We start from the raw sequence: 25,993 nt of genomic DNA on the forward strand, positions 1-25,993 counted from the left end.
CAATAATTTCATTTTTTTTAATTAAAACTAGAAAAATACCGTAAAATTTTTAAATTATGTTTTTTTGTTAAATTCAAACTACACGACGTGTCATTTATTGTGTATTTCCACAAGAAGGTTCAATTTTTTTATTTTAGTTTTCAGTTCAGGATTTCTAAGTCTATTATGTAAATTGCAAAAATATTTATGGTTTCTGAGTAATAATTTTATTTTTTTAATTAAAACTAGAAAAATACCTGAAAATTTTAAAATTAGTTTTGTTTTTGTAAGGTTCTAATCTACGTGCTGTTGTAATTAACAAAAAAATTGATGGTTTTAACAAAAAATCTGATTCTTCAATTGAAACTAGAATTATTCAGAATTATTTTTAAATTAGATTTATTTTTTAATAAATTCTAACTACACGACGCGTCATTTAATGTGTATTTCCATAAGAAGATTCAATATTTTTTATTTTAGTTTTCAGGACTGCTATATTTGTTATGTAAATTGAAAAAATATTTATGGTATCTGAGGAATAATTTTATTTTTTAAATTAAAACTAGAAAAATATTTGAAAATTTTAAAATTAGTTTTGTTTTTTGTAAGGTTCTAATCTACGTGCTGTTGTAACTAACACAAAAAAACAAAAATCTGATTCTTCAACTGAAACTAGAATTGTTCCGAAATTTTTCTAATAAAATGATTAACTGCAAACTGCAAAAATATTTATGGTGTCTGAGCAATAATTTTAATTTTTAATTCAAACCAGAAAAAATGCCAGAAAATTTTAAAATTAGTTTGGTTTCCCTTTTGCTTTAAGGGACTTGTTACGTTTACAAAGAGACACACGACAAAGGAAATTTTTTAAAGAATGGTTGTCGGTATAAGGGTGGTAAGAGGACCAGACTGGAAGTGGGGTAATCAAGATGGTGGTGAAGGATTTGTTGGTACAGTGATTGACAAAGGAACGCATGGTAATGGAAATCTCCCAGATAAAACTGTTGTTGTCCAGTGGGATATGGGCTGGAGAACTAACTACCGTATTGGATATCAGAATTCTTATGATTTAAGGGTCTGGGATAATGCTCCCACAGCTGTAAGTCATCCAAAATCTTTCTGTGATAATTGTCGGAAGCATGGAATACCAGGAACCTTATGGAAATGTAATGTCTGCCAAAACAATGATCTTTGTACCCTTTGTTATATGGCCGATAAACATGATACTTCACACGCCTTTGTTAGATACTTGTTGGTTGATTCTGTTGGGAGTCTGATGCCACCAAGGAAGCATTCTAAAAAAATACCTCTGAAAGGGATATTTTTTGGTGCCAAAGTTGTTCGAGGGCCAGATTGGGACTGGGGAAATCAAGACGGTGGCGATGGTAAAGTTGGTCGTGTTCAGGAAGTCCGTGGTTGGGTAAACGAAACCAATTTCTCTGTTGCGTCCGTTAATTGGCCTTCAGGAGAAACCAACATTTATAGAATCGGACACAAAGGAAAAGTAGATCTTATGTGTGTATCAGAAGCAATTGGAGCTTATTGCTATATAGACCATTTAGCGATACTCGGGAAAACAGAACTAGTTGGTCCCGTAATACCAAGGTCATTAGAAGCCCCTGAAGGCTCTCGAGAGGCAACGGAGGAAACAAATACATTTTCTGTTGGTGACCATGTACAGGTCGATGTTGATATTACAGCGTTGAAAAGGCTACAAGTAAACCACGGAGGTTGGAGTCCAAGTATGACTAAATTGATCGGGAGAGTGGGAGTTGTTCACCGCATCATAGAATTTGGAGACATAAGAGTGGCCTATGATTACAGCGGCAATCTCTGGACTATAAATCCTAAAGCACTTTCCCGAGTTACCGTGTTCTCAATAGGAGAGGAAGTTATGATTATTAAGGACAAGAATAAGGTTCAAGAGCTTCAACGTGGACATGGTGAATGGATTGATGCTATGGAAACGACTCTTGGAAAAGTAGGGAAAGTGATGCATATTTATATGGATGGTGATGTTTGTGTTCAAACGTATTCGCGTGAACACAGTCGTGTTCAATCATGGACATTCAATCCTTTGTGCCTTGTCAATGTCTCTGGCAGTACGGAATCTCACAATTTCGCCGGGACGAATCAAAATAGGGAAAGCCTTCATCCTGAAATGGATTTGGTACGAAGGGTGCCTGAAGTCCAGTCGAACGAAATTGATTTGCTGGTTCATGAAGCTGCCAAAGGGAAAGTTGATAAAGTTAAGGAAATCCTTGCAAAAAATATGGAGAAGATTGACGAAAAAAGTAACGGAAAGACAGCGTTGCAAGTTGCAGCCCACGAAGGGCATGTCGAGGTTGTTAAAGCGCTCTTACAAGCTAATGCTTCAATGGAAATTCAAGACGACGAAGGAGATACAGCTTTGCATTATGCAGTTTTCGGAAATAAGGAGGTGCTAACGGAAATGCTGTTGATGAAAGGTGCCAAAATCGACGCAATCAACAAAGGGAAATGTACGCCGCTTCATATAGCAGTTAATAAACAACACTTGGCTTGCGTCAAATTGCTGATCAAGTTTAATTGTAGTCTAAATATGCAGGATTCTTTTGGCGACACCCCCTTACATGACGCCATCTGTCGAAAGAATGATGAATTAGTTGAGTCATTATTGGCATGTCCTGGTATTGATCTCTTTATAAAAAATTCTCGTGGCTTTAATAGCCTCCATTACGCTTCTTTGAGAGGAAACCATTTCGCAGCTGATAAAATTATTTTAAAATCCCGTCAATTGGTTGATGTGTTTAAAGACGATGGATTTGGGCCATTGCACTTGGCAACACTGAATAATCACAGTCCAGTTGCCGAACTTCTCCTAGTCTGGGGTTTAGCTGATCCTAACATTACGAATACCAAAGGTCAGACTCCTCTTCATCTGGCAGTGTCTCGGTTACATCCATCTATAGTTCAAATGTTGGTGTCCCATGGGGCCAATCTAAACGTTCAAGATGAAGAAGGCAACACTCCATTGCACTATGCTCTAAAGAAACATGCCACGACGACTGGTGCCGTTTCAGAAGAAGAATCTCCTTTGATCTATCGGATATGGTGCGATTTAGCTGAGCAAGGTCGATTAGATGCTATTGGCCTTGCAGTTGCTTGCCATCTAATTGAGAAAGGAGCCGATTCATCAAAACCAAACAAAGCCAAGAACTTGCCTCTGGATTTTGTTCTTGAAAACGAAGTCAAAATCATTCTTTGGTCATTCATGCCGAAAAAGCAATCTCCCTTATTAGAGGCTAAAGAATGCAAGCCATCAACATCCTATGCTCCTGATGCTGCTGCGAAGTTGATGTCTGGTTTGAACTTGGAAGAGGCAGTGGAAGAACCCTCAGAATGTATAGTTTGTTGTGAAATTCGTGATCAAGTACAGTTTATTCCGTGTGGACATAAAATAGCTTGCTTAGATTGTGCAATTAGGATGAAAAAATGTTTGACGTGTAAAGAGGCTATTCAGCATAAATTACAAAAAGATGGCATTTCATTAAATGCTGAAAGTAGCTCTCGGGCTGTGGAACGTTTACAGTACGTGTTGAAAAACCTGGAAAAACGTGTTGCTGAGATGGAAGAGGCGACTAGGTGTCCAATTTGCTTAGAAAAAAGAAAAAATGTCGCATTTTCTTGCGGCCATGGAACTTGTGAAAGCTGTGCACAAACCCTTAAAACGTGCCATATGTGCCGGAAACCGATTCTTAAACGGACAAGCCTCTACTAGGCTATGGCAGGTGAAGAAATTCGAATTCTATATCTCGGTAAAATTGACTTACCTGCAGTAAGGTGTGAGTCTCACTTATCTCATTTCTTGAAAGGCTTTATTTCAAAGGATTAAAACGGAAAGTGTTTCCCAAGATATGTTGCATATTTGGTTTGAAAAAGTTAATATGGATCGATTCTTGCTTAATTTTTTTTTGTGTCAGTTTCGTTAGTTTTCACTTTTTGTTGTAAGTGCGTGTCTGTTTACTAGAGGACTCAATGCTTTAATAATCAAATATCTTTGAAAAGGTAACAAATTGCCTGCGGTTAGAAAACAAGCGACAATAAGAATCAAGCAGTTCGTGGTGAAAAAAACTATAGTAAGAGCGATCCGGCTCAATAGTAACCGAAACTCTAAAAATACGGAATTTTGATATCAATAGATACATCAGAAGAATCGGATTTTTTTGCTGATTTTAAATATTTGGGTTTCATCGAGTTTTTCATTCTAACCCATCAAAAGTTACGATCCTGAGAAAATTTGCCTTGAAAAAAAGGAGAAAAAACCGCTAATGGTAACATAATCTTATTGAAAACCACACCATGGGATTCAGCGTATCAGAGAACCTTACTGTACAGGTTTCAAGCTCATATCTGCAAAAATGTGGAATTTTGTATTCTTTGCCAGAAGAAAGATCACGGGTGCATGTTTATTTGTTGTTTTTTTCCAGGGGTGCTCATATTGACCCAGTGGTCCTATATTGTCGTGAGAGAGCTCATTTGAACGGCAATGAAAAGTTCTAGTGCCTTTCTTAACTGAAAAACAAAATTTAATTAAATTAAAAAACTTTTAAAACTAAATCCGTATATAGAAGCCTGCCATCCCGAAAATGGCTCCATATTTTTTCGGGAAAATTGGTATCTTTGGATATTCTCGAATAAAAAAAAGGTTTTGATAGGTCAGAAGTCTGAGAAAGTTCGTTAAAAACCTTAATTTTGGAAAAAAACTGTAATAATCAAATATCTTTGAATAGACTTCAGTATGAAAAGACATTAAATTGCGTAAAGAGCAGAAAACTGGTAATTGCAAAATATTTGTATATATTTAAACAAGGGATTATCACAACTCGGATACCTAAAAAAATAAAACCAAGAGTTTGAAGCTTAGTAGAAATCGTTGTTAGAAATCGGACTTGCTGTAATAATCAAAAATGGTAATTGCAAAAAGCTGGTAATTGTAAAAATATTCATATATATTTCAACAAGGGATTAAAACAATTCAAAAACCTTAAAAAAGAAAACCAAAAGTACGAAGCTTAGTTGAAATTGGACTTGCTTTAATAATCAAATATCTTTGAATAAACTGCAGTATGAAAAGACGTTGCAGAAAGAGCAAAAAACGGGTAATTGCAGAAATATTTGTGTTTATTTAAACAAGGGATTACCACAATTCGAATACCTAAAAAAAATAAAACCAAAAGTTTGAAGCTTAGCAGAAATCGTTGTTAGAAATCGGACTTGCTGTAATAATCAAAAATGGTAATTGCAAAAAAACTGGTAATTGCAAAAATATTTGTATATATTTTAACAGGGGGTTACAAAAATTCAAAAACCTCAAAATATAAAACCAAAAGTTTGAAGCCTAGCAGAAATCGTTGTTAGAAATCGGACTTGCTTGCTGTAATGATCAAATATTTTTGAATAGATTCAGTATGAAAAGACATTAAATGGCCTAAAGAGCAAAAAACTGGTAATTGTAATAATATTTGTATTTACTTTAACAAGTGATTAAAACAATTCTAAAATCCTAAAAAATAAAACCATAAGATTGAAACTTAGTAGATATCGTTATAAGGAATCGCACTTGCTGTAATAATCAAATATCTTTGAATAGACTCAGTGCACTAAACTGCCTAAAGAGCAAAAAACTGATAATTGCACAAATATTTGTATATATTTTGACAAGGGATTACAACAATTTCAAAACCTTAAAAAAGAAAACCAAAGGTTTGAAGCTTAGTAGAAATCGTTGTTAGAATTCGGACTTGCTGTAGTAATTAAATATATTTGAACAGATATCAGTGCGAAAAGACATTAAATTGCCCAAAGAACAAAAAACTGGTAATTGCAAAAATATTTGTATATATCTTAATAAAGGATTAAAAAAGTTCAAAAACCTTAAAAAAGAAAACCAAAAGTACGAAGCTTAGTTGAAATCGGACTTGCTTTAATAATCAAATATCTTTGAATACACTGCAGTATGAAAAGACATTGCGGAAAGAGCAAAAAACGGGTAATTTCAGAAATATTTGTATATATTTAAACAAGGGACTACCACAATTCGAATGCCTAAAAAAATAAAACCAAAAGTTTGAAGCTTAGCAGAAATCGTTGTTAGAAATCGGACTTGCTGTAATAATCAAAAATGGTAATTGCAAAGTCAACTGGTATTTGCAAAAACATATGTATATATTTTAACAGGGGATTATAAAAATTCAAAAACCTTAAAATATAAAACCAAAAGTTTGAAGCCTAGCAGAAATCGTTGTTAGAAATCGGACTTGCTTGCTGTAATAATCAAATATTTTTGAATAGATTCAGTATGAAAAGACTTCAAATGTCAACTACTTGGCTCGAGGTCGATTCCCGGTATGGGCAATATAAGGATTCCTTTTATTACTTCAGTTACTAGGGGCTACAGTCCCTGCCATAATGTAAATATTTCTTAAGACTCGTATCAAGTACCAGAAACCTAACAAAAAATAAAAGTAATTTTAAATTTTCAGGTATTTTTTTTTAGTTTGAATTAAGTGATTAAAATTATTGCTCAGATATCATAAATATTTTTGCAGTTTACGTAGTAACTTTAGCGATTCTAAACTGAAAAATAAAATATATAAAAAAGTTGAATTTTTTGCTCTGGAAATTAAGCAAAAAGGTTCTGGTTAGAACCTAACCAAAAATAAAACTAATTTTAAAATTTTAAGGTATTTTCTTGTTTGAATTAAAAGATTCTAACTATTGCTTGGTATACCATAAATATTTTTGCAGTCTACACAAGCTGCAAAGGACGCATAAAGATAGAGTTAAAAATTACATTCAGAAGTCCAAGAAGATGGCAAAAATGCAGGCTGATCTTTGTAAATTGAGAAACATTTTACGAATGTTTTACAGGGATTACGAAAAATATTCAAAATTACACATTAAAATTCTCTCTGAAAGAGCGTATGTTGTTGAAAAGTCGGCTAGAAATGCTTGGGGAAAACTTCATAGTGATATCAAAAAGAAATGTTGTATTTTTAATTAAAAGCTTCCAAGGTATGGACTGGCAACTGTGGAACAGTTTACAGATGTAATGGAAAATATTAGATATCACTGTGAATATACGGAGGCATAATTGTCCTTTACTTAGTTTCAGCTTTATTCGATGATCGAGCCTTTATGTACTACAACCTACGCTTATGACGTCATTGATCAATATTGTACATGATAAATGAAGTTTTTCGTAAAAAATTGATTCTATTAAAAAAAAATTAATTATAAATGGCACTAGATCTAGACATTTCCTTTAATATGAGCTATCGAACAACTCCCTACGATGTACCAGTGCCAAGCTATCTGTGAAAAAAAAAAAATACCGTTTGGGCAGAATGCTGTAGTAGCTGCCACTTTTCTCGATTTTCAACCCAATATATTTTCCGTGCTATTCAAGCCAAGGTACTGAAAGTTTCCTATGTAAGGGTTTCAGACATGGCGGTTCTAATGATGTACTTTTTGTTTTGATCTGGCTCTATTCTTAGGAGTAATGGGTCATTATATTTCTTAACATTGGACGTGATTGTCTCTTACTAGGTTGCTAGCTACCGCTGCAACCCGGATGATGATTCTTTGGAACCAACACCTAAACTACCAAACGTGATAGAAGTGAAAATCGACAACCTGGATAATCAGTTGCGACAACACCAATGCGGGCAGCTAAAGAAAAGGCAATTGTTAAAGTATCTGAAGCAATCAAAATCTAAAAATGTGACATGGGAAACCGAACACGTGAGCGATTCAATGAAAATCAACCTGGGCAGCAAGAATCAAAACGTGTCAAAAGTAAAAATGATAGTGATGATGATTCGGTTTGGGATTTTGACATGGATACGGTCATCAATGCCTACCATACCTTTGTTAAAAAACAAAGATTCGGCGATATGTATTTCATAATGACGAAAGACAAACCGAGTTAAAACAAACAAAACAAATTGAAAATGATAGAAATGATGATTGGGTTTTGGATTTTGAAATGGATAAGGTCATCAATGCCTACCATACCTTTGAAAATCAGAAACCATGAGTAAATAAATCGTTGGAAGAAAAAGAAGTTTTTGTCCCGCCACATGAACAAACAAACGAAACAAAGGTTCGGCGACAAGTCTTTCATAATGACAAAAGACAAGCCGAGGCAAAAGAAGAAGTTTGTCCCACCACCTTAACCAATAAAGAAATAAGGGTGGTCATTAATGCCTACCATACCTTTGAAAATCAAAAATTTGGACTAAATAAATCGTTGGAAGAAAACGATGTTTTTGTCCCGCCACGTGAACAATTAAAAGGAACAAAGGTTCGGCGATATGTCTTTCATAATGACAAAAGACAAGTCGAGGCAAACGAAGAAGTTTTTGTCCCACCACCTGAACAATTAAAAGAAACAAAGGTTCGGCAATATGTCTTTCACAATGACAAAAGACAAGCTGAGGCAAAAGCTAAAGGTCCAATAAAAAAAGGGTGATTTTACGAAGGCACTAACTCTAATTTAAAGTCTATTTGGACGTCATGACATCAAGAAAAGGCTCAAATTGTCTGCGTTTAGATGACAAGCAACAGTGAGAATTCGTATATAGAAGCCTGCCGAGTATATATATATATATATATATATATATATATATATATATATATTTTTTTTTTTTATATATATATTATATATATTATATTATATTATATTATATATATTATATATATATATATATTTTTATATATATATTTATATATATATATATATATATATATATATATATATATATATATATATATATATATATATATATATATATATATATATATATATATATATATATATATGTATATATATATATATATATATATGTTATAATATAATATAAAAATAATTCAAATAGGAATCTTAATGAATAGTTTCTACTTCCATTGGTTTGTGTCTTGGATTAAAAATTGTGTATACTTGGATTGGTTGTTTGCTATTGTTATTATTTTTTTCATGTTTTTTAGTAGATAAAGAAGCCATTAATAAAAACAATGGTCCAGTAACAATGTCATCTATTCTATTTATGGATTCTTCTAGCTGATCTGGATTGGGAGGCTACTATCCTCTTCTTCAGATACCTTTGGTTTCCAAAATTAGCAAGTTGATAGCCGGTCCGAGTACCAAAGCCCATATTTTTCCTTTTTTTAGGTCTCGTGTTCGGGACAAACAAGATAGGGCCACGTCAGAGCAAGTAATGGATCCTCGAACTCGTATGATTTTATTTAAACTGATGAGTCGTGGATTTATAGAACAAATTAACGGATGCGTCTCTACTGGAAAAGAGGCAAATGTGTATCACGCTACTGACAAAAGTGGGAGAGATTTAGCCCTGAAGATTTACAAAACGTCTATTCTAGTTTTTAAGGATAGAGACAAATACGTGACAGGAGAATTCAGGTTAGTTGTTTAGTAAAAAAGGATATTTTCATTTGGAAAAGAAATAGCAAATCTGTCGGTATTTGGCTGACATCCATTGATAAGGAAATGAAAAACCCAAGCATTTAGTTTCTTATGATCAAATTCGACCCTATGTCTATGAAACTGAGGTACCCATCTTCAAGTCGGGAAATGATTTACTAGAAGTATTATACTAGGTGGCCTTACGAACTTGTCGACTGTAAGCTTAACATTACGACAGAAGACACCATAAATTGCCTGAAGACATTCCAACCTTAACAATTAAGTCGGTAACACTAGCAGCAGACAAGAATCCTACAGAAACAAAATCATAAAACAAGTGATGGTCAAAGACCTTATGCTTATCTTAAGCGCTATAGATGGCAACCCTGAAAAGGTCTTGGGGAGGACATCTTTTAGCATTTACAATACTCAAGCTCCACGGACAAGGCTGTCATGCCGTATGCAGCTGTATGGAGTCCGTATTGTTAATCACGTATGGAAGGAGAACCGGAACCTCCCCCCCCCCAAAAAACAAAATCCGGCTACCTGTTAGACAAAAATAGGGTTAGTAAAACAACGGCAAGAATAAGCATGGGCACTGTTTCTGTTTTCTGTTTCTGTTCTGTTTTTAAAGTGCCTTTTTCTGTTGTTTTCTTACAAAAAAACAGAAACAGAAAAAAAACATATAACTTGTTTTTATTTACCTGTTCTGTTCTGTTTATGTTTTTATAATAACTATTTTGTCCTGTTTATGTTTTTTTTCTAACTGCTATCATTGCATTATTGATTTTACTGTATTAGTATGCTAAAAGGATATTGATAAATTTCAAAACTGCAAAATAGTTTTTCGACTCATTATATTGTATTTTGGATAGGTGCCGGCACACCACACAAATATTAAGGAATTGGAGTGTCAATATAAAGTAGAAGTAAGTAAAATGATGGCCCTCAGTGTTTCTAACATATCAAATTTGCTGTTAGATTGTTTAAGCTAGGCAAAATTAGGGCTTAGGAGTCAGATGAGAGTAGGTAGGTGTGTAAATGAGAGAACGGTAAAGGTGCAGTTTTGTTCCACTAAAACAATTTATTTTTTAGTGTATATTATTCAGTCAATTGAGCATCAAAGTTGCATAGGTACTGTCTAGGGGAAGTAGGGTTCAAACAAATCACTAATTGGTAGGTCCTCTGTATCCTACATTACATGGGAAGTAATCTGCACCTTTAACCGAGAAAACTTTAGTTCAACGGTTTTTATGGAATTGATGCTGCTAGATAACAGTGACTTCTATGATTACCATACTAGCCTGTGCACGATAAATACCGATTATTAATTGCAAATTTTCTTAAATTTTTAGTCAGAGAGGAATGTAAAAGTATTGAAGTCTTGTCCAGTAGAAATGTATGTTTTTGCTGGCACGTTTTATTGCATCAACATAACAACATATACTTTTTCGTAATGCCAAATATACTTTTTCTACCATGTGTTAATACAATCAACGGGAATCCTTTCAGGGAAAAGCCTAGAGTAGAAACATTAGCTTAATTAGCTGATTTTGGCCTAGCTGGCCAAAGTTTCATAAAATTTTGATGCACGTTTCTCATTCTGTAAGATAACCCCTCTTCCGGTGCACACGGTAATTTTTTCAATACTGGAAAATAAATTTAAAAAAATGCCACTAAGCAGTATATTATTTCTTGTATCTGTCTCTTAAATACCTATCATAGACAAGTAGGTCCCCGTAAAAATTAATATGATATAGTACGATTTACTAACACTAAAAGTCCTACTGGGCCATGGTTAATACACAATATACTTCAAAAATAATAAATTAAAATAACTTTATAATACTGTATATTATAATACTGTGCTGCAAATTGTCTAAGTTTTTAGGAAATCGTAGTTAGGAGCTTTCATTTTGCTTTTATTTGCCGACAGGTTTTCTGGCTTTTTGCGCAAACGAAACCACTCAGGGGGAAATTGGCCCCTTTCCCCCTAATTACGCCACTGAGGTGGAAGAGGCCAGATATTTGGCCGAGGGTGCAATTTTCAAAATGGTAGGCTACTGGAAGGTGCTTCTAGTTTGATGAAAAATCCTAAAATCAACCTTTGTTTTAAAACAAGCATAATGTCATTTTCTGATGACGACTTGAATGTTAGAAGACATCTCTCTGGGTACCCTACGGAAAAAGGAAGCAAAGAAAATATCGGCTGCAACTTCTGAAGAACATATCCAAAGGCTAAGGGAATTTCTACCATAATATTTATACACTATCTTAAAAGGAAACACCCATTTCATAAGCCCAAAGATAAAATATATGCGGCTGGTGATGAGACTAACAAACCTAAACCAACTAAAAAAATATATCAAGTCAGGCTGCTTCCCTTGAGAGATCTCCAGATAGTAAAACAAGTGACACATAAGGCAATGGATTAGTGAAATATGGAATAAGAAGAGCAGAGATACGATGGTTCTTTATTTCCAATCGATCTAAACAAGTTGTACTGCGGATGCTCTGCTGCAAAGCCCTGTTTAAGGACAAATTGCCACTTTCTGTGTTTGATAAGCCAGATATGAAACACCTTATTAAACAAAAAAAAAAACAAAAAAAAAACAGGTGCTTGAAAGCACCATTTGGGGGAACCGTCCATCGTCACATAAGTTTTGCTGCCAGAAAAAAAGAATTTCAGAAGGCTGCTTTAAGATCTGCCACTGCAAAAGGATCTGGCTTTATAGGCATCACTGCCTATTACTGCAGGAAGATGAAAAATAAGCAGAGGTTGCACCCCTATCTTTCACATTTCAAGAGGCATAAGCATTCTCATACAACTACTAACATCCTTTCCGCAATCCAAGTCGCAATCAGGAAGTTTTCAATGACAGATAAGATGTTCCACGTTGTGACTGATTCTGGGAACAATGTCACCGAAGACTGTAGGATATGAGCCCTTTCCTGAACTTCATGTTTTTAATATTGTCTTCATTCATTTGTTGCACGCATTCTTGGATTTTTGTTCACTCGAAGCTTAGCCAATGACATCCCTGAAGAAGATTGCTTGGAATCCTTTGATGAAGTCGAAGATGTCGATCCAAATGTTGAAAACGGTTCAGATGGTCTTTCTGTTCCTTGTTCTGAAAACTGCGGAAATGAAGATACGCTTGCTGAAGAATCTGAATAAACCGATGCAGTGTCTAAAGAAGAGGGCGGTGAAAGTAATAGACAAAAAGAGCGGGGAGCTGGGAGTCTGTCAAAAAATGAGGTTGCAACACAGGCTATCCGATCCGAAGACACGTTACACTTGCTCAAACATTGATAGTCGAGGTTGTCACTACCCCTTTTCCTTTGGGAATGGACCATGAAAACGTGAATGAAGCAAGTGTATGGGTTGGAGAAAATATATTCTGCCGCAAAGCGAAAGATATTTTCGAAATAAGTTATCAAAAAGCGCAATTGTTTTTATATTGCATCCCTTTGAAAAACCTATTAAAAGAAGAGAATGCTTAAAAAAAGTATTGTGTAGCATAGGGTCTAAGTTTCTTTGAAATTCAGAATTTGAGAAATTTCATTTAAAATGTTTACTTGAGAATGAATCCGGTCGCGGACCTAGAACGTTACTTACTTGCTCAAAGCGCTTTAAAGATATGCGCAGTACACTTAAACCCTGAATTTTCCTTTTGATTTGTTTTAAACATAAATTGGCTAAGAAATGCTTAATCTTGAAAAGTTGTTTTAAGCCTTCGAGCCAACGAAAATTTTTGACTTGGTGGTAAGAAGTGTCATTTTCCCGTGCATTTTTCTTCTTTCATTTGTTGTTTCAGATGTCTTCCAAACATCAGGATGGGGGAAGGGGAAAGCATGGCCTTGAGGGGGTGACTGTCCCCCGCCAAAGCAACTATGGGCTCTGCTTAAACATTAATGACTTTGAGCTGACTGCGCAATTTGACGACGAAAATTATTTTATTTTCAAAATGTATCAAATAATTAGTATGCATTTCTGAGAAATTCGAGAAGATTCTGGATAAACATAAAAGCGCCTTTTTGGAAAAAGGAACGGGGAAATGGAAGAAAATAACCATAAAAAAGGATGGCGATGTTGTGGGCATAGACAGTTTTCGCCCCTTTATTGAAAAACTTCTTTTTGGCAGAAAATGCTGCAATAGTACTGATAATAAACCAAAACTTATGATTTAAACAGTTTTTCTTCTTTAAGCCTTGGCTATTTGAAAAACAGCTGTTTAAACAGCTGTTTTCTGAAGAAAGATAGCGGTTTCCGCTGTTTGCCAAAAAACAAAACAGAAACAGAAACTAGTCTTATGTTTTTGTGTTGACCTGTTATGTCTCTATTCTTTTTCAATCACATCCAGTTTATTTTTTCCTGTTTCTTCAGAAAAACAGAACAGTGCCCATGCTTAGGCAAGAAGCATCACATTTTACAAAAATCTTCATATGAGCAAGCAAATTTGACCAATCAGTCGGTTAAATGTGTAACCGACGGTTAAAACCGGTTATTTCGTTTGCCCCTTCCACCCTAAACATTTTGGCCACGTGTCTTGTCAGAGCGGTGTCTTCAAGTTATAGTTACTTCAATACTGAAAATTGAGTGTCTCACTTAGCAACTAATAAGACGGTAAGTTAAAAAAAACAAAAAAAAAACACACACATATATGACAGTATCTGACACTTGAAGCAATGGGTATGATGCGCATACCCCCCTATGTCCGAGGCCAATTTATGTGTATTGATTGTCGAGAGTGTATCATAGGCAGCGAGATAGTACTGCCTAAGTAAAGAACGATGTTGGCACAATGTACTATTAATTTTTCTTTTTTTTTGTTTAGACCAGGGCACTTCGAATCGAAAGAGTTGTCGTAGAGGCTTCCAAAAGGGATAATTCGATTGGAAATTGGAAGGGCTTGTGCCCTTTTTAATAGTCGAAAGGGATTGGAGGAAAATTAACACCCCTCTCACAACCACCATTTCCCCAAACACATCCAATAAAAAATTATAGATAGCCATTTTGTTCAACGTAGTTGAAAGGTCCGGAAATTATGTCTTTGAGGATGACACTGCCCTCAGGGAAGGGTTTTAAGTTATGCCCTGGGGACATAGAAGGTTTTTTATAGAAAGCATTGTCGTAGAAAGTTCAAAAGGGCTCATTCGAATGGAAATTGAAAGGGCTAGTGCCCTTTTTAATAGTCGAAAGTGATCGGCGGGCAACTAGCTCCCCTCTTACGTCCACCATTTTCCCAAACACATCAATAAAAATCTTGAGATAGCCATTTTGTTCGACGTCGTTGAAAGTTCTGGAAATTAGGTCTTTGAGGACGACGACCCCCCACAACCCTCAGGGCAAGGGTTGTAAGTTATGCCCTGGGGGCATATAGCATATAAGATGTTTATAGAAAGTGTTGTCGTAGAAACTTCGAAAAGGGCTCATTCGCCTGGAAATTAAAATGGCCCTTTTTAATAGTCGAAAGTGATTAGAGGGCAACTAACTTTCACGCCCACCATTTTCTCAAACACATCTAATCAAAATTTTGAGACAGCCAGTTTGTTCGGCGTAGTTGAAAGGTGCGGAAATTATGTCTTTGAGGATGACACTCCCCCCACAGCCCTCAGTGCAAGGTTTGTAAGTTATGCCTTGGTGGTATATAGGTTTTTTATAAAAAAGCGTTGTCGTAAACTTCAAAAAGGGTTCATTCGTTTGGAAATTGAAAGAGCTAGTGCCTGCCCTTTTTAGTAGTCGGAAGTGATTGGAGGAAAATCACAACCACCATTTCCCCAAACACATCCAATCAAAATTTTGAGATAGCCATTTTGTTCAACATAGTTGAAAGTTCTGGAAATTAGGTCTTTGAGGATGACAACCCCTCACAGCCCCCAGGGCAAGGGTTGTAAGTTATGCCCTGGGGGTATATAAGATGTTCATAGAAAGCGTTGTTGTAGAAATTTTTTAAAGGGCTCCTTCGATTGGAAATTGAAAGGGCTAATGCCCTTTCAATTCCCTCTCACGTTCACCATTTCCCCAAACACATCCAATCAAAATTTTGAGATAGCCATTTGGTTCAACGTAGTTAAAAATTCTGGAAATTAGGTATTTGGGGATGACAACCCTCCCCCTCCCCCACGGCCCTCAGGGCAAGGGTTGAAAGTTTTGTCCTGGGTTATATAAGGTTTTTTTTTATAGAAAGTGTTGTAGAAACTTCAAAAAGGGCTCATTCGATTTGAAATTGATAGGGCTAGTGCACTTGTTAATAGTCGAAAGTGATAGGAGGGCAACTTACCCCCTCTCACGACCACCATTTCCCCAAACACATCCAATCAAAATTTTCAGATAATCATCTTGTTCAACGTAGTGGAAATGTCCGGAAATTATTTCCCTGGTGACACTCCCCCCCCCCCACAGGCCGCAGGGCAAGGGTTGTAAGTTACGCCCTGGAGGCATATAAATTTTTTATAGAAAGCGTTATCGTAGAAACTTCAAAAAGTGCTTATTCAATTTGAAATTGAAAGGGCTAGTGCTCTTTAAGATTGGAGGGCAACTAACAACCCCCTCTCATGCCCACCATTTCTTCAATCACATCCAATCGAAATTTTTTATAGCCTTTTTTTCAATGTAGTTAAAATTTCTGGAAATTAAGTCTTTGAGGATGACACCCCCCCACAGCCCTCAGTGCAAGGGTTGAAAGTTATCCCCTGGGGCATATAAGGTTTTTTATTGAAAGCGCTGTCTTAGAAACTTCAAAAAAGGCTAATTCGGTTGGAAATTGAAAGTGGTAGTGCCCTTTTTAATAGCCGAAAATGATATAAGGGCAACTAACCCCTCTCTCACTGCCACCATTTCTTTAAACACATCCAATCAAAACTTTGAGACTACCATTTTGTTCAACGTAGTTGAAAGTTCTGGAAATTAGGTCTTTGAGGATGGTATACCCCCCCAACCCTCCGGGCAAGGGTTGTAATTTATGTTCTGGGGGCATTTAAGGCTTTTATAAAGAGTAGTCGTAGAAACTTCTAAAAGGGCTCATTTCGATTGGAAATTTAAAGGAATAGTGCCCTTTTTTATAGTCGAAAGTGATTGGAGGACAACTACCCCCCCCCTCTGACGCCCACCGTTTCCCCGAACACATCCAATCAAAATTTTGAGATAGCATTATTGTTCAACTTAATTGAAAGGTCCGGAAATTAGGTTTTTGAGGATGACCCCCCCACAGCCCTCAGGGCAAGGGTTGTAAGTTATGCCCTGGGGTATATAAGGTTTTTTATAGAAAGTATTGTCGTAGAAATTTCAAAAAGGGCTCATTCAATTAGAAATTGAGAGAGTTAGTGCCCTTATTAATAGTTAAATGCGATCAGGGGGCTAATCACGCCCATCATTTCTCCAAACATTTCCGATCAACATTTTGATAAAGTCATTGTGTTGAACGTAGTTGAAGGGTCCGGAAATTATGTCTTTCAGTATGACAACCCTCCACAGTGCTCAGGACTAAGGCTGTAAGTTATGCCCATGGGGCATATAAGGTTTTTATAGAAAGCGTTGTCGTAAAAACTTCAATAGGTGCTCAATCGATCGGAAATTGAGAGGGCTATTGCCATTTTCAATAGTCGAAAGTAATCGGAGGGAGAATCACCCCTCACCTATCATTTCTCTAAAGATTCCCGATCAACATTTTGATATGGCCATTTTGTTCAACGTAGTTGAAAGGTCTTGAAATTATGTCTTTGGCTATTGATACTGATTTGTGGTAGTTGTATTTTATTCTATTTTTGTTCATTTTTGTTTTAATGCAGTTATTTACTCATTTTGAAGAGCTTGTTTTGTGGAAAAAAGTTTAATTTCTGTTCGTTTTATATTGACATAGTCTTTTTCAGGGAAAAAGGAAATAATGGCTTGAGTCTTTCCGGTTTTTCCTTTAAGAATTTGTAGTTTGGTCTGCTATTTATATGCTGGATGAACTTTTCCAGTATTTTTAACAACATAAACTCTTTTGAAAATCATAGCACAAATAGTAGTGTTTAATTTAGTCATATATATCCTCTACTTGACCTGATAAATAAAAGTTAATACCATTCCCAAAAAATATATCTATGCTCTTTCACAGCATGGATACAATTGCACTCTTTTGATTTAGTAAAATTTTAAGAGCAGAAGTAGTAACAGCAGTAGCCCCAAAAATTTGAACTTAATACCCTCAGTCGTTCTTGGTACATTGCTGAGATGTCTTATTGGCAATCAGCATACAAACATTGTGTTTCCATATAATTTTAAAGCAATATTTAGTTTTTAAGCATAATGGGTATATTATATAATTGTGGGGGGCTGACCTACCCAATAACCCTAAAGATGTAGTTAATAGACCATTCAGCTATACTGAAAAAAAATGGCAGTCTTAAGATTTGGTTGGAAGTGTCTGGAAAATTATGAGCTAAAGAGGAGGGCTGATTGCCCTCCAATCATTTTTGAATCTTAAGAGGACACTATAACTTTTAATTTTCAATCAAATTAGCTCATTTAAAATATCAATGATATTACAAGCTATGATAGGGCATCACTGTCTATGTTCTTATATGCCCTATAGCGCTTATATGCCCTTTTAATACCTACAGGCATATAGATTTTTGTTTAATTGAGACTCTTCCTAAAAGTTTCAACTTAATGCCCTCTATATTATTTTAATCAGGACATTTAGTAGGCGATGTTATCAGATCTCCTCGACCTAACTTGACTGGGAGGAAGAGAAAGTGTCTTAGATAAGCCATTTATAGGGCTAATGTAAGACACTTCCGAAAATCTATATTCCTTAGAGAGAAGAATATAGAGAGAAAATCTTCTCTCTGGATTCTTTTAATCAGGACATCTAGTAGGTGATGTTATCAGATCTCCTCGACCCAACTTGACCGAGAGGAAGAAAAAGTGTCTTAGATAAGTCTTTTATGGGGTCTATACCCTTTTTGACCTTTTTGTGTGGATTGGGGAATTAGGATTTCCTTGATTTATCATTACCAGAACGTTTGTCAGAATGGGTTATTCGGATCGAAAGGAAAGTTGGTGGAAAGTACATGCTAATTTTCTAGCTATACCTTTTATGGTTCAAGGATGGATCCAACCTGTGAGGAAGGTAAAGGGAGGGGGGATCATTAAACTTGTTTCGTCAAACCAGCAACCAAAAAGGCTTTTTATGATACCATCTAGGTTAGTCAGAAGTGACATCGAATGTGCTATTTCTGCATTATTGAAGTCAGGAAAGGGTATCTCTGGGAGAGAAGGAATAATGACTCCAATGTCTTGCCGTCACCTTTGTCTTTCCGAAGAGGTGATTGGATCACACTCAAAATCAATGAGGAGTTACTATAGTCATGACTTCTACCAGAAAGGGACTCTGAGTCTTAACCAAACTTTGTGAGAAAGATCTTGAGTCCTTGCTGTGCTTTTGCTTTGTCAACGCAATCCAACCTCTCTCTTGAGGGGAAGGAATCCTAACTTATTTTTGTTAAATTCAGGACATTTGCCATAAAAAATTGACAGATCTTGACCAAAACCGGAGGGAATATGTCTGTATTCCTAGTGTTGCTTTTTTGACCGAGTATGATACGAGGCCTTTAGGAGAAGGGGGTTTCTAAATTGTTTTCGTGAGGACGTCTCTTAAAATAGGTTGCTCAGTCTCTACCGAACTAAATGAGAAATAGAAGTTTAGGTTCTAGTGTTTTTTGTGGGCTCGAGACAAATTTGACCTTTTGGGGGGGGGGGGACATAAATGTCAATCATTAGGGTATTTCAGAAAATAGGCTGTTGAATCTTAACAAAACTTAGTGAGAAGTAAAAGTTAATGCTTTATTTATGTTTTTCACAGCTCATTTAATCAGTTCATTATCTGTGGAGGAAGAAGGAATTCAAATTAAAATTAAAGAATTTAAAATTAAATTAGGGAATTTAAAATTAGGGAATTAAAGAATTAAAAATTAAAGAATTTTACATTCTTGTCATAAGAACATTTGCCTAGAGAGAGGGAATTAATATTTCAACTAAGCTTGGGGAGAATAAGATCAAGGCTCATAATTATGTGTTTTTGTGGTTGGCACCTAATTTTACTTGTAGGAGGGGTGGGGGAGGGGTATAAACATATCTTTCACAGGTTTAATTATCAGCTGCGTTGGTGGAACGTGTTGAATAACACCTGTTTAGCAGATGTAGCTGTGGTCTTTGGGGCCTGTGATCGATCCGACCTCTGTGAGAGAAGGGTGACGTCCATAAGAAGGGTCTGTTAGATCCATATGGAATTTTGTAGAAACTAGAGGTTACAACTGTTATTATGTCTTTGAAGGGTTCGAGACCAATCTGGTAGACATTGTGAATTGTGTTGCTCAATAACTGTAACCGATGGATCACACCCTTGTCTTTGTGTCAAACCCTCGTATCTTAGAATTTGGGTGTAATAATGAATGTTTACCCAACAGGTTTAGACATGGTTATTCACGTCACAATCCAAGGAAAATGGTTCGAACTTGGGCTGAAAAGGAGATGAGAAATCTATCACGGTTATTTCAAGAAGGTCTTCTTTGTCCAGAGCCTCTTCTTCTTCGATCCCACGTTCTTCTGATGACTTTCATTGGAAATGAAGGGTGGCCTGCCCCTCTACTAAAGTTAAGCATTAAATTATTTTAGATTTGTATAACAGAAGTCCGTGTATGTTCATTCATGAAATCTTTTCTAGTGCTCATTAATGGTTTACAACAATACTATGTACCACCGTATGGCACCGTATTTTCTTTCTGTTTTTTTTTTTTTTTTTTTTTTTTTGGGGGGGGGGTGTGTTATTATTTAGCATTGTGAGGATATGCTCAAAGGTCTATAAAAAAAAAAACACTTTAGAATACACCCTTGTTATTTCAGTTTGTCTACAATGCCGACACCTTGTAATTGAACCAATTTTGGCTTCTTTTTTGTAGTTCTCTTTGCAGTCTTTACGTCCAAAAGTCCCAGTTTTTTCTAGATTTTTCTCTTTTTTTAGTCTAACCTTTACTGGAGATATTGGAGTAATAACAAACATATAAAAGGAACTGCCAATTACGACTAATGTTAAAAAAGCTATGTTATCAAACCATTTTAACACCAAGGGGCCTGATATCAACACAGCTTTGCAAAAACAAGATAATAAATGGAGTAAAACATAGATGTTTAGGACAGAATATAAAATAGTCTTTAACACCCACCTCCCCCGTCCCCGTGGACATTTTCCGGTCCTGTAAAATTTTGGACTCTAGATACCTGTTCCAGCATTTATATAGGAGACCTACCCTCTAGGAAAAAAAAAAATTGTGTCGTAAGTGCGTGTCTGATTCGTGACGCTTCAGATAAGTTTAATGTTCAAATATATATCATATGCAGGGCAATAGCGCTGCCTAAGTAAAGAACGATGTGGGCACAATGTTTTTTTTCTCCATACCCGGGCGCTTCGTATCGAAGGAGTTGTCGTAGAAACTTCGAAAAGGGCTGATTCGATTGGAAATTGGAGTGGCTAGTGCAGTTTTTATTAATCGAAAGTGCTTGGAGCGCAAGTAGTGCCCCCCCCGCCCATCATTCCCCCAAACACATCCAATCAAAATTTTGAGGTAGCCATTTTCTTCAGCGTAGTTTATTTTCAGATAGAAAATATGTTTTTGAGGAGGACACTCCTCCACAACCCTCGGGACAATGGTTTTAAGTTGTGCCCTGAGGGCATATAAGAACGATGATGGCAGCAATGTTTTTTTTTTTCCATACCAGGGCACTTCGTATCGAAGGAGTTGTCGTAGAAACTTCGAAAAGAGCTCATTCGATTGGAAATTGGAGTGGCTAATGCCCTTTTTAATAGTCGAAAGTGATTGGAGGGCAAGTAGCCCCCCACGCCCATCATTCCTCCAAACACATCCAATCAAAATTTTAAGATAGCCATTTTGTTCAGCGTAGTTGATTTCCAGATAGAAAATATGTTTTTGAGGAGGACACTCCTCCACCACCCTCGGGTCAAGGGTTGTAAGTTATGCCCTGGGGACATATAAGGTTTTTAGAGAAGACGTTGTCGCAAAAACTTCAAAAAAGGCTCATTCGATTGGATATTCAAAGACCTAGTGCCCTTTTTAATAGTCGAAAGTGATTGGAGGGCAACTAGCTCCCCCCACGCCCATCATTCCCCCAAACCCATCCAATCATAATTTTGAGATATCCATTTTCTTCAGCGTAATTGATTTCCTGATAGGAAACAGGTGTTTAGGGAGGACACTCCCCCACAAACCTCAGGACAAAGGTTTTAAACTACGACATGGGGGCATATCCAAATAATGTTGGCACTATATACTGTTTATTATTTTTTTCCTAGGCAACGAGTTCCACTGTATTGAGAAGAATATTGTGAAAAACTTAAAAAGTACACGTCCAATCGGACTCTGGACGTCTTAGGGCGCATTTTAATGATTAAAAATAATTGGGCGGCAACTAACACCTCTTCCACGCCCATCAGTTCCCGAAACACATCGAATCACCATCTTTGGATAACAATTATTTTTAGCATCGTTGAATGCCGCATAGACACTATGTTTTTGAAAAGGACAATCCTCTACATCCCTCAGGGTAAGGGCTTTCGGTCTCACCCTGAAAATATGTAAGGTTTGTATTGAAGGGGTTGTCCTAGAAACTTCAAAAAAGGCTCATTCGACTGGAAATTCAAAGGGATGGTGCCCTTTTTAATAGTCGAAAGTGATTGGAGGGCAACTAGCCCCCCCCCCCCAACGCCCATCATTCCCCCAAACACATCCAATCAAAATCTTGAGATAACCATTTTATTCGAGGTAGTTTTAAGTTCTGTAAATTAGGTCTTTGAGGATGACAAACCCCTCACAGCCCTCATGGCGAGAGTTGTAAGTTATGCCCTGGGGGCATATAAGGTTTTTATAGAACGCGTTGGCTAGTGCCCTTTTTAATAGTCGAAAGTAATTGGAAGGCAACTAAAACTCCTTCCACGCCCACCATTTCCCCAAACACATCTAATCAAAATTTTGAGATAGCCATTTGTTCCACGCAGTTTTAAGTTTAGGAAATTATACCTTTGAGCAGGACACTCCCCCCACAGTCTTCAGGGCAAGGGTTATAAGTAATGCCCTGGGGTCATATAATTTTTTATTGAAATCTTTGTCGTAGAAACTTTAAAAAGGGCTCATTCGAGTGGAAATTCAAAGGTCTAGTGCCCTTTTTAATAGTCGAAAGTGATTTGAGGGCAACTAACCCCCCTCTCTCGCCCACTTTTTCCCCAAAAACATCCAATCAAGATTTTTAGATAGCCATTTTGTTCAGCGTTGTTGATTTCCAGATAGAAATTACGTTTTGAGGAGGGCACTCCCCCACAGCCCTCAGCGCAACGATTTTCAGTTATACCCTTGGGACATATGAGGTTTTTATAGAAAGCGCTCTCTAAACATTTCCAAAAGGGCTCAATCGACTGGAAATTGAAATCGCTTGTGACTTTTTTAAATGTAGAAAATGACTCAAAGGTAACTAACACCCTTTCCACGTCCACCTTTTCCCCAAACACATTCAATCAAAATTTTTAGATAGCAAGTTTGCTCCACGCAGTTTAAAGTTCTGTAAATTACACCTTTGAGCAGGACACTCCCCCCACAGTCTTCAGGGCAAGGGTTATAAGTTATGCCCTGGGAGCATAAAAGGTTTTTATTGAAAGCTTTGTCGTAGAAACTTGAAAAAGGGCTCTTTCGATTGGAAATTCAAAGGGCTAGTGCTCTTTTTAATAGTCGAAAGTGATTTGAGGGCAACTAACCCCCCTCTCACGCCCATTTTTTCCCCAAACGCCCATTTTCCCCCCAAAAGCAAGGGTTGTAAGTTATGCCCTGGGAGCATGTGAGACTTTTATAGAAAGCGATGTTGTAAAAACATCAAAAAGGGCTTATTCAATTGAAAATTGAAAGGGCTAGTGCCCTTTTAATAGTCGAAAGTGATTGAAGGGCTACTAACCACCCTCTCACGCCCACCATTTCCCCAAACACATCCAATCAAAATTTTGAAATATTCATTTTGTTCAACGTAGACGAAAGTTCTGGAAATTTGGTCTTTTAGGATGATAACCCCCTCAGAGCCCTCAGTGCAAGGGTTGTAAGTTATGCACTGGGGGCATATAAGGTTTTTATAAAAAGTTGTTGTAAAAATTTCAAAAAGGGCTCATTTGTTTGGAAATTGAAATTGTCCCTTTTAATAGTCGAAAGTGAGCGGAGAGTAATTGATCCCCCCCCTCACGCCCACCTTTTCCCAAAACACATCCAATCAAAATTTTTAAATAGCCATTTTGTTCAACGTAGTTGAAAGTTTCGGAAATTAGGTCTTTGAGTATGACAACCCCTCCCCCCCCTACAACCCTCAGGGTAAGGGTTGTAAGTTATGCCCTGGGGGCATATAAGGTTTTTATTGAAAGCGTTGTTGAAGAAACTCCAAAAGGGCTCATTCATTTGGAAATTGAAAGGGCTGCTGTCCTTTTTAATAGGTTTCCTTTTTAATTGGAGGGTAACTAACCCCCCTCTCACGCCCACCATTCCCCCAAACACATCCAATCAAAATTTTCAGATAGCCAGTTTGTTCAACGTAGTAGACCGTTCTGGAAATTAGGTCTTTGAGAATGACACCCTCGCAATCCTCACAGCAAGGGTTGTAAGTTATGCCCTGGGGGCATATAAGATTTTTATTGAAAGTGTTGTCATAGAAATTTCAAAAGGGCTCATTTGTTTGGAAATTGAAAGGGTTAGTGCCATTTTTAATAGTTGAAAGTGATTGGAGAGCAACTAACGCCACTTTCACGCCCACCAAGTCCCCAAAGACATTTGATCAAAACTTTGAGATAGCTATTTTGTTTAACATAGTTGAAAGTTCTGGAAATTAGGTCTTAGAGGATGGCAACCACCCTAACAGCGCAGAGGGTAAGGGTTGTACTTCATTACAACCTTAGGGTTGGGTGTCTGTTCATATCTTGTACAGTAAACTCCAAAAGGTTAGATTTTTGTTATTTTTTTCTTTTCTTTTTTATTTAGCACTGAAGACGACTTGGCGGAGGTCCTTGTCGAAATATTTGCTTGTTTTTCGTCTTCATGTTTTTACCACTGGCTGACAAAATCCTCGTTTTCTCACTTTTTTTTGGTTTTATTTTTCATTTATTATTTCCTTTCCTCTCTTAACTTCATATGTTGTAATTTATGCCCTGGGGGCATATAAGGTCTTTATAAAAAGCGTTGTCATAGATGTTTCAAAAAGAGCTAATTCGGTTGGAAATCGAAAGGCCTAGTGCTTTTTTTAATAGTCGGAAGTGATTGGAAGGCTTGACATTTTTATTGTAAAGATCGATGTGGGTATAGTGCATTATTTTTTGTTGTTGTTGTTGTTTAGACCAGGGCACTTGTTGTTGTTTATACCACAACTCTACTCAGATACGACAAGTTTGAAGTCAATGATGCATACGCAGCCTGGATCTTACTAGCATAATTTTTCATTGCCAGATCTACAGTTTCTTTCAGATTGTCTCCAATAGGCATACTCAGGTAAGTAAAGCTGCTAGCAAAAGGAACTTCAGAGCCGGATAGACTTATTGAATTTCTATTTCTTTTATAGTTGAATGGTAGGACAACTGTAATATCAGTATTTAAGCTCAGAGAGTATATATATATACATACATATATATATATATATATATATATATATATATATATATATATATATATATATATATATATATATATATATATATATATATATATAAATAATTTCTGAGACCACACTGGCTAATCATGATAAACAAAAAATCGCGAAGAAAGGAAACGAGGACAATTAACAGCCAGTGAAAAAATTGAAAAATTATGCAAATATTTCGGTCAAGACCTCCGCTTGACCGTCCTCAGTGCAGAATAAAACTGATAAAAATGTAAAAACCAAACCTTAAAATAAAAACACCCAACTAAAATTGGACGACCCTTTCCTAGTAACGGTGAAAGGGTAACTGAATGAAAAACACAAGTCTAAATGGCATTTCAGAATTTTATTTTGCGTAAAGCACTTTTAAAGGCTGATCGCTTTCCAGTTTGATTGTTATTGGAGACTCTATTCGATTGCACAATATAACTTTGTGGATGTATGTAAAAACGATCAGAATTAATAATTTTGTCATAAATGGGACTTAGAAAAATTTCTCCAGTGTCTCTATTGAGAGCTACCTTTTGGTGAATGTGCTTTTTTATTTCAACTGCCTCCCTGAAAACTTGCGTGAGACCTTTAACGGGGGCAACGATAGAGGCCTCGTCAAACAAAATGAAATGGTGTGGATTCTCGTACACATGTTGCGCCAAGGCGGAATCAAAAACCACAGGCCTTTGGCGTAACCTCATTGCCTTGTCAATTGAGGACTTGTGCTCAGATAACCTCTCCCCCAATTGCTGTTGGGTTCTACCAACATAAAAACAGCCACAAGAACAAGGAATTCTATAAACACCACTACCCAGAATGGGGCTGGTTTATCTTTGCCG

General features: G+C 36.5%; 1 protein-coding gene and 1 pseudogene across 2 annotated transcripts in view; both read left to right on the forward strand.

Annotated features, from left to right (window-relative positions):
* LOC148946661 (large ribosomal subunit protein mL55-like) overlaps positions 1-25,993 on the forward strand; it is a 195,048-nt gene that overhangs the window by 55,683 nt on the left and 113,372 nt on the right. For both annotated transcript variants that reach the window (XM_089096317.1, XM_089096315.1), the window contains exons 4-5: positions 9,194-9,442; positions 19,901-20,085. In XM_089096317.1, coding sequence (XP_088952443.1) covers positions 9,194-9,442; positions 19,901-20,085 — 434 coding nt within the window. The remainder of the gene's footprint in view (positions 1-9,193; positions 9,443-19,900; positions 20,086-25,993) is intronic.
* LOC148946663 (E3 ubiquitin-protein ligase MIB2 pseudogene) lies at positions 854-3,754 on the forward strand (annotated as a pseudogene).

This window comes from Artemia sp. Qi Xiang Cuo, chromosome 11 (genome assembly GCF_049724085.1).
Source record: "Artemia sp. Qi Xiang Cuo chromosome 11, ASM4972408v1, whole genome shotgun sequence".
NCBI lineage: Eukaryota > Metazoa > Arthropoda > Branchiopoda > Anostraca > Artemiidae > Artemia > Artemia sp. Qi Xiang Cuo.